Genomic DNA, 9983 nt, shown 5'->3' with positions numbered 1-9983 from the left:
TGTGTGTGTGTGTGTGTGTGTGTGTGTGTGTGTGTGTGTGTGTGTGTGTGTGTATATATATGTATATATATGTATATGTATATATGTATATGTATACATATATGTATATGTATACATATATATATATATATATATATATATATGTATATGTATATATGTATATGTATAGATATATGTATATGTATAGATATATGTATATGTATACATACATATATATATATAGAGAGAGAGAGAGAACGTTTTAAAACCTGGCTCAATGTTAGAAAACTATGACCAATCACCGCAAAAAATGATTTGTATATCTCTACCCATGCCCACACCAATCTCTGAAAATGTCAAAACAATATTTTGGATTTCTTGGACATGAAGCGTTTTCCTCATTAAGCTTGAGTGCGCACATAGGAAGACGCGTAATGTCCATAAAATCTTAAATAATGGTGCGATCGTTTTGATATTTTCATACATTGATGTGGCGGCGATTGGTCGTGGTTTTCTAAGATTAAAACACGTTAATCTTTTTCTCTAGAGTTAATCTCGATTGGGACGGAAAATCTTAATGCCTAGCCCTATACCTGTACAGTATATCCAAAATACTGTGGCGATTGTTTTCATATTTTCAGAGGTTGAAGGGGGCAGACGTTGAGATGCGCATGTATTTTTTTTTATAAGGAGCGGATGTAGTTTTCTGACATTCAGCCACGTTAAGCTTTTTTTACGACAAGCGTTTTAGACTGTCTCTGACATTTTTTTTCCGAATGGGGGAAATAAATCAGGGTAATTCCTTTCCAAAGTGGAAGAATTTAAATTGAAGTTCCCTTTCGTGCGTACTAAAAAGTAATCCCCGATGTAAACTACCTTTGCCTTGCCATTCCAACTACAGAATATTGTAACAAAATGATATTATAACAAAATAATATAGCACATGCTTCATAGTGAAGATAATTGAAAAAAAAAGGTTAATTGCGCCATCTAGTGCTCGAAATAATGTGACAATTAGCTAAAGTGTAGTACCGCAGTATTCCAGTAGGAGTCAGAAGAGACCAAATGTTGATCAGACTATTGGCCTGGACGGTCTGGTACTTACTTAATTGCACCAGAAACGCACGATCGTTGCATTTAAATTTCCATCCATCCATTTTCTGTACCGCTTATCTATAAATTTAGGCCGGAATAAGATTGTAAATTAATTTTGTCATTTAATTAATCTCCCCTAAAACTAAGATATCCCAACAATATATTATCTGGCAGTGATGGGGATACTGAATATGGCTTTTTTTTATGTGTCCCTAAACGTATTTTTTTAAGCTGATTAAAAAAAAAAAAGTCTTAATTTTGTTTTCTACCATACCAGTTTTTGGGGATATTTTAGTTTTTTTGTTTTTAAGTTTGACCCATAAAATCGTGTGCAATACAGATTTTACCGTTGTAATTTATAGTTGTGATGTTTCAGAAAAAATCCAATTGTTGCTGAACCTAACCCTTCATTTATAAGTGTTACTAGGTATTTTACTATATTAGATATTGTTTGATCATTATGATGAAACGTTTATATGCTGGAGAAAAAAAACAAAGGCCAGTATCATCACAAAAAATTTATTTGGAAAAGTTTACTTGCATTTCTGATGAAAGCAGCCAGAGCAGCTTGAAGGGTCAATAAATGGTTATAGTCAGACATGTTTGTTTACTTCCCTGTACAGGCACATGTATGTGGCATAAACACATACATAACATGAGCAGATCTAAGCGTTTTGAGTTTTGGGCCTTGTACATGGGAACAAAATAGGGGAGCGTATTCAACTTTTCCACTCTGGAGGGTGATTTAAAATGTTTGCGTATTCAAGCCCCCAAAACGCCGTTACCGTCTAAAGAAATTAGGCACTTCCGAATTCTGAGCATCCTCATATAAACAGGCCCTTAGACAAAGAGATGGAAAATTTGTTTATTGAGACCTCTCAACTCTTCTCAGCCAATCAGTACAGCAGTAATATCAGTCGTTCTTTGCAGGGGATGAAGAATATATGATTGTGAGTACTGTTATATTGTCTGTATGTGTACCGCTGTCCTGTTTGTTCGAGCTGTTGGGTTATACTGTAGCACTGCAACATAGATGCTAGTTATGTAGCATAGTGGACAGAAAGGCAAAGCACTTTGTTACAGCTGTGGTTATATTTTACAGCGCTCTATAAATAAAGTTGAGTTGAAATAATCAAAACTACATGGATCGTATGGATAAGAATAATTGGCCAGTATGTGCTCCAATAGTTTCATCCCACCATCATAAATTATGAATGAGTCACAGTTGTGTCCCAATACTGCCCACCACAGCAAATTAGACTTCATTGTGTTCATTCCAAAGCAGCACCTGCCCTCTTTGTGCTCCAGGTGAATAACACATCAGCACATTTCATCAGCACCATCCAGTGCAGTCGGGTCACTATTGTTTACAATCCCTCTGTGTGAATAAAGGATTCTATAACTACTGACTACATTAATTCACGAGGTAAAGCTAATTAAGTGAATTTGGTGATTCTTTTGTGCTCTAAATATTCATAGGGCAGATAAAGCTGAAAGAAGGACAAGAGGCAATCGAAATATTGATATAATTAATAAAAAGACAAGGAGAACATTTAGACATTTAGAGACTTTCCCATCATGGGTTCGCAGTGTTCCCGTAACAATTTCATTATCTACAGTTCAATGATGGGTCTCTGGCCTGCAGTTCTACAATGATTAACTGACTGTTACAACCCCTCCACCTGGGTCTAACAGAAGCGTGGGAGTTGGGGAGGAGCAAAATAGTGGTGCACTACAATGGTTTGGGCTTTCAAAAATAAACTAGTACTATCACCCGTGTGTGTGTGTGTGTGTGTGTGTGTGTGTGTGTGGGGGGGGGGGAGCGAGTGGTATCACTGGGAGGAAATACTGTACAGCATAATAGGACAAGATTATGCACCCCCAAATACCTACTGCTGTAGTGCAGCCCTAATAAATACCGGAATTGAATGAACCAGAACGAATTATGGCGAAGTTCTCTAACACACCAATGAATCGTGGATACGAATGAATATAGAGTAACTTCCAAAAGTCCACTATCTACATGCTAACTCGCAAGGCAAAATGCCATAGATAGGCCAATGGATCAAGCAACGATGTGTATAATATAATGTGTGCACTTTCTGGTGTTTTTGGTGGGGCTAGAATGGATTAATGACATTTTCGTTCATTTCAATAGGGAAAGATGATTTGAGATACGGTGCAAATGTTTTGAGTTACAAGCAAATTAAACTTGTAAGTCAAGGCACCACTGTAAGTACGGTAAGTAGGTGAGGAATAAGTACGCACATTTAATTTATACAGTATGATTCACTTTGCAAGTGATTCATATAGTTATATAGTATACAGTCATACATATACAAATTACAGGTAAAACTCAAAAATGATGGTAAAAAGGTTAGCGCAGTTTAAGATGCATGGACTAAGGATGGCAATAAAATGTATTTTTAAAAGCATTATTGATTACTTTTATTTGCTATAGTGTAAAAATCGGAATAACTGTGCTATACAATTAAATGTAAAATAATAATTATTACATTGAAAATAAGTAAGAGAAAACAAATCTCAATACTATATAAAATGATGACAAAACGCGAACTGTTGAAACAATTACTAAAAATAAAAATAAAAAATCCGATGCGAGTGACATAATTTTATTTTCAGAGCGTACCGGAAGTGAATTAAAAGTCTTGTCGCTGATTGGACGCACTGCCGCTGGCACGTCGGTACGTCGACGTGACGGCCAATGACGAAAGCGAATTTTGAGGTAGTGCTCCCCGAAACATGTTTATCCTCTGGGGCTAGCATGCAGAATTCTACCCGGAATGGCAACCTTTGAGTACCTCGACGCTGTCATTTTTATATCCCCGGCCGCGGAAGTCGATCGTTAACATTCACTGAGGTCACAAATTCCATATTATATCCAAAGAAGATGGCGGAGTTCTCGCCCGTATTACCGATGCGGGATGGAGGAGCAGGGGGACGATTCGGACAACCTATCTTCCCTCGGTCCAGGTCCGGTTCCGAGTCAGAGAGCGAACTCTCCCAAAGCCTGGCTCGGACTAAGATACGTTCTTACGGAAGCACGGCGAGCGTCACGGCCTCTCTGGGGGAGAAATTCATAGAGCATCGTGTTACAGACAGCGATACTCTGCAGGGAATAGCTCTCAAATATGGTGTAACGGTGAGTTAACTTTGGACTTGCGTATCTCCATCAATATTCTGAGGCACAAATGTACTCCCACCCTGCACACAAGTACAAGTACAGATGCTTGTGTAAATAAAGGACTGCCAAGACTGGAAGACTGATTCAGCATTCTACTTTAAAAAAAAATGGTGTTTTGAAAAGTGCTTGACCACAAATGTAAAAAGAATTTTTACTGTCGGATTCCATACAATAGGACATTTAACCATATCTCAAATGTACTTCCGAGTGGCATCACTTGGAAACAAACCCTGTCGAGTCAGGTGGTTGACCAAGGCAGAGCGATTGAAACAAATGGAGAAATAGCTCGAGTGATGATTTACACCATCTTTTCTGACACCAGACTTTGAATGTGTGAAGTAACAATTGAAAAGATGTCACGCGTGGTAAATAGCTTGAAGGTAAATAGCTTGAAGTGGAAAGGGAACGCTGGTTTCATATTATATTTCAGCTGGTAAATTGATTAAAAATAGACCTACGTAACGTAATCTCCGAGGGACTGGGCGATGAATTCAGTAGATAGCAACAAATGTTCTTTTGACGTTGACGTAGAGATGATGGTAGCAATCGGGCTAACATTGTTGTTTTGCAAAATTACTCAAATACAATCCAAACAAACATTTTATACATTTGAGAGAAAATGAGAGTGGTAGGTATTGGAGCGGATACTGTCAAGCTGTACTCATACTCATACAAATACTCCAATAGTGCGACACTGATACCACTTCATCAGCCCGACAAATATATTGCCATTGTTGGGTGGGGTGGAATCCTCGTACTGTACCTTCAAAAAAAATGAAGACTTTTCCAGAAAAAAAAGTCATCTTGCTTGAGTGACTAAACACCAAGGTTTATTATTCCTTTATATACCATTGCACACTCATAGCAACATAAAATCACCCCAAAAATTCAGTTCAGTTACGAATTTCACTCGCTAGAAAAAAACTCATTATTTTATTTTGCAGTTACTGAAAAAAATGGAACAAACACTGAGCCAGCCCAAGCTGTGCACATCAGTGTCCGTGGTCATGCCAAGTGCCCCACTGTGTAAAATACTAAACAAGAGCTAATGCTTGGTTTTCGTGATTTTTCAGTACTTTTATTCTCAAAAGTCTTAGAGCCATGAATAGTGAATAGAATGCAAATGAGCGGACTAACTCTGTTTATTAGGAAGATACTGTATGAATCTGCACATAGATGTACCTGCATGGCTCACGAGGGTCCTTTTACAGTGAAACATCACAGCGATCCATTTTAACAGACTTTCAAAATAGAATGTACAGTAGGTGACGATTTTGCCAAACAGCTTTCTCAGAATGAGGAAAGGGTCAGTTATGCAACACTTTGAAGATATTTTCAAGTTGCAAGAGTGCCAAACGATTTGTTCTCTAGCTATTTCCACCACTTTAAATTGGTAAACATTGTGTAAAAATAACAAAGTGGGGACAGACTAATAATATCTATTTATGAAAAAATATAAATGTGACCATATTTGGGCATACAGAATTTCTGCCCGACAGCGATGATATACTGAACATGATATGTCAGCGGAATGGAACTACTTTAAGGCTCACACGACAACAACACTTTTAGCCAACTTGAAATTCTGCTGTGCAAGATGCAAAACTCAAATGTCAGTAACGACAAGTTCATACTCTAAAACGTATTTTAGTTGAGTGAAACCGATGCCTTCTTCAATACAAGTTTACATTTTGTTTTTGAACGAAATTAGAGGAAGATATAACAAATTGTCATCACGGTTGCAAGATGTAATGGCATTATCTAGTATCAATACTTGGTATTGTAATAAACTGAAATATACCGTAAGTAGTTGTACTTGTTCCCAATAAGAGTAAACCATCAATTTTGAAAATTCCTGTTTTATTCCTGTTCATTCCCATGGGAAGTTTCCAATTTTGAAAACTCCCACAATTTTGCAACCCCAGCTTGCAGGTTTTAATATGCAAAGGGAAGTATAATTTTCAGAATGTCCAAGGTAACGTCAGATTAAGTGCATTTGGAAATGATGTGATTTCCCTGTCCTCCTTGCAATGAACACACATTAAGACATTTTCTTCTTCTTTGTCTTTGCTATCACCCAATCTTCCAGATGGAGCAAATCAAAAGAGCCAACAAGTTGTTCAGCAACGACTGCATCTTCCTCAAGAACAGCCTCAACATCCCCGTGGCAGTGCCCAAGCGCTCCATTTTTAATGGACTCTCTCCGGAGTCTCCTGACGGGGACGGCGAAGCGGCATGTCAGGATACGGCGACCGCCTGTGTCGTGTCGCAGGAAGTCGAGGGACCTTCGACCCCGCCCACACCGCCGCCCGAAGACTCCAGGACCCCCCTGGCCCAAGTGGAGGAGCTCTCTGCCAAAGACTTCTTACAAAGACTGGACTTGCAAATAAAACAGTCAAAGCAGGCAGCGCGCAGGCTGAAAGAAGAGGAAGTAAGGTGAGGTCGACTTAACAGAAACACTGGAATTGTTATTACAATGTACACAATTACAGTAAGACCATCATAATAAGACACAGTACAAGCATTTGCAAAAACAATTTTGCCTAATATTGCTCCCATTTTCTGAGAATTATTAGAAACATCTACAGTATTTGAAGACTGCAATTCAGTTTGATCCTAATACGGTAACTGGGCTGTAACTTGGTTAGCGCTTTTCTACCTCGGGTACTTGATGCGCTTCACACTTGTAAACCTCATTTCCCGACTGATGACGCAGCATAAGGAGCAACTGGGGGTTCAGTATCTTGCTCAAGGACACTTGGACACGGTCGCAATGGCTGGGGATTGAATCCCCAACCTCTGGGTTGGCAGACGACCGCTCTACCACTCAGTCATGCTGCCCCACTGTAATAACGATGAGCACAATAATAAACATTAAAACCGAAATTAATATATGTAGGGTCTGACAGAAATTGATTCTTGGAGGCCAGTTTCGATATTTGACAGACTAAAATGCCGATAATCATCCAATTATTAAAATAAATAAATATATATATATATATATATATATATATTTTTTTGAATCAACCCGTTGGTCCAATGTTTAGCGCTTTGACCTCACAGTGCAGAGGTACCGGGTTCAATTCCAGCTCCGCCCTCCCTGTGTGAAGATTGCATGTTCTCCCTGGGTCGGCCAGGGTTTTCTCCGGGTACTCTGGTTTCCTCCCACATTCCAAAACATGCATGGCAGACTGAGTGAACACTCTAAATTGTCCCTAGGTGTGAGTGTGGGCGCGGATGGTTGTTCATCCGTGTGTGCCCTGCGATTGGCTGGCAACCGGTTCAGGGTGTCCCCTGCCTACTGTCCGAAGACGGCTGGGATAGGCTCCAGCACCCCCCGCGCCCCTTGTGAGGATAAGCAGATTGGAAAATGGATGGAATGGATAATGAATCAGATGACTTTAGTTTCTCTTCACGCTTACAACAAAGGTATGAATTAAAGGAAGAACGTTTGATTGTTTTACAATACTTCCTCCTTTAGTATTTGTTCAACTTAAAAACTGAGAGGAATTTTCAAGTACAAAAACATGTAAAAAAAATAACTAAATAAAGCATGAACTAATGATTTAAGCTTTAGAACTTACTGGCAAAACATGATGCCGTTTCACCTCAAATGACATTTATTCTTCCATAGTTTGCTTTGCCATGAAGCGATTACTTCAAAATAAAAATTAAAAAAAAACAGGGATGCCTTTATGACATGTCAAAACACGCCACCTTTGACAGAGTTGCATTTGCGAAGGGGCATAGGCTACATTCATTCGTGTACGTGAATATTTAGTCAACTACAGAGCATTAAATTCAACTGCGAAGCAGTATTGACTGCCCACTGGATAGTTTATTAACACATTTGTCTTTGTTACTTGATTGCTTGCCTCACACCTTTGCAGCGGCAGACCAAGGGAGTTTGGCCGCTTGCACATGAGTGCGTATGTATACTCCATATGTAAAAAAAAAAAAAAAAAAAGTGAATTTCAGGTTTAGCAAAGTGCCTTGGACAAGATATGGTGTAGAACTGTAGAAGAAGCACAATTAAGGTACACTTCATGTACCATTATGATAACATTCAATATTACATTTTTTTTTTGGACTGTCAATGACATGTTTTATCAGCAAAAGTTCAGCTGGGATAGGCTCCAGCACGTTCCGCGACCCTTGTGAGGATCAGGGAATCAGAAAATGGATGGATGGATGGATTGATGTTTTGATTTTAACTGCCAACTGAAAATTAAAAGTACAAAGGATACCTACATTCATTTCCTGGTTACATGAGCTCTGGAGCTGAGTCTGAGACCAAGACAGTTGTTCGATTAGCCTCATACATAATTTACATAAGACGCGCGCGCGCACGCACACACCTAATACCTTGTGACCAGTTCAGAGGCTGATGTGTGTTCCCACAGTGGAAAATTTCCATGAAACCTTGTTTGTCTTCCTCATTTGCAGGAGCAGTGAGGGGAACTACACGGCACCCACCACGTCATACCAGGAAATATGATGGACCGTTGTGTTTACCGGAACCTTGCTTGTTTGTTTACCTTCCAGCTTGTTACGTTTGCCTTTTATTTATTAAGGGTATGCAAGTGTTACACGTCGTGTATGATTGTTTTCTTTGTACAGTTGCGCTTGGAGACAGACAGCATAAGTGGAACATCTTGTATCCAGGTACTATCAATCGATTTATGCACTGCTGCTGTATTAGACCGCCCCAGCTACACATTCGCTCATCCGTATTTAACCCCCGGTAAAAAAAAAAAAAAACAACAAAAAAAAAAATCAGGTAATAGAATACAGTGTTTCAACTCATTCTATTAGCTCCCTTAAAGCATTTTCCTCAAGATCAAAAGGGAAGCCTCTATTTTTGGAGTGTGTTATGTGTGTGGAGATGTTTTTATGTGCTTCAATATTTTATTTTTTATTGTTTGGCCAGAATAAAGATGTACGCTGAACAAAAATCTAATTGCAATCCTTTCTTTTTGCTCATGTTGCTCATGAGCTGAACTCAAACAGCTGAGTTTTCGGGGTTTAAATTATTGTTTTTTTTTACATATATAAACAAAAACACACACATCAAATATTTCTCTCAAATATTGTTCACAAATCTGTCTATATCTGTGTGAGCACTTCTTCTTTGCCGATATAATCTGTCCACGTCACAGGTATGGCGAATCAAGATGATAATTAGCCAGCATGGTTATTGCATAGGGAAGCCTTGAGGTGCCCACAATAAACTGCACAGTCAAGTTAACTGTCAACCGGAAGCCAAGCGTTTACTGCCACAATGTATACATTTCAAGTGCATTTTTAATGGGTATGTCCTGTAGAGTGTCTGGCCCCTTTTCTGTGAAATTCAGGTTTGGAAACTACTGTAATGATGAACAGATCCTTGCCGATGGTGATGTTAGAAGAAAGTGTGTGTTGCGATTGTGCACAGTTTATGGCATGAATAAAGAATGCCGTGGCTGACAGAGGTAAATGTTGCAATTGTAATTTATTTGGGGCATTGGGGGGGGGGGGGGAGGTGGAGCAGTGGTGTCACAATGTTGACAGCAAATCACTCAGCCACACAATGCCGTACATGCTGTCTACCATCTGCCTCATCTGCCTGGTCGAGTCAAAATTGGGACTGTGAAGAGAGTGCCTCTGCAAAGTGGCAGACGTCGATTGTGACCATTTGTCCACTCAAGTCTGCTTCTGCTATGAT

General features: G+C 39.2%; 1 protein-coding gene across 1 annotated transcript; it reads left to right on the top strand.

The window, feature by feature from the left end:
* Nucleotides 1-3763: 3763 nt before the first annotated feature.
* Nucleotides 3764-9748, top strand: lysmd2 (LysM, putative peptidoglycan-binding, domain containing 2). The gene is made up of 3 exons (XM_019886524.1): nucleotides 3764-4237; nucleotides 6369-6715; nucleotides 8726-9748. Exons 1-3 carry the CDS (start codon nucleotides 3986-3988, stop codon nucleotides 8775-8777), a joined length of 651 nt encoding a protein of 216 aa, XP_019742083.1. The 5' UTR covers nucleotides 3764-3985; the 3' UTR covers nucleotides 8778-9748.
* Nucleotides 9749-9983: the final 235 nt, after the last annotated feature.

The sequence above is a fragment of the Hippocampus comes genome, unplaced genomic scaffold (genome assembly GCF_001891065.2).
Source record: "Hippocampus comes isolate QL1 unplaced genomic scaffold, H_comes_QL1_v1.1 scaffold261, whole genome shotgun sequence".
Taxonomy (NCBI): Eukaryota; Metazoa; Chordata; class Actinopteri; order Syngnathiformes; family Syngnathidae; genus Hippocampus; species Hippocampus comes.
Note: the sequence above shows the minus strand (reverse complement) of the source record. Positions and strands in the feature narration are given on the sequence as shown.

Bases quoted from the DNA above. Each gene is read 5' to 3' on its own strand.
- lysmd2 (XM_019886524.1), top strand. From the start codon at position 3,986: ATGGCGGAGTTCTCGCCCGTATTACCGATGCGGGATGGAGGAGCAGGG. The intron at 4,238-6,368 runs GTGAGTTAACTT...CCAATCTTCCAG, and splicing joins CTCTCAAATATGGTGTAACG to ATGGAGCAAATCAAAAGAGC. The intron at 6,716-8,725 runs GTGAGGTCGACT...CCTCATTTGCAG, and splicing joins CTGAAAGAAGAGGAAGTAAG to GAGCAGTGAGGGGAACTACA.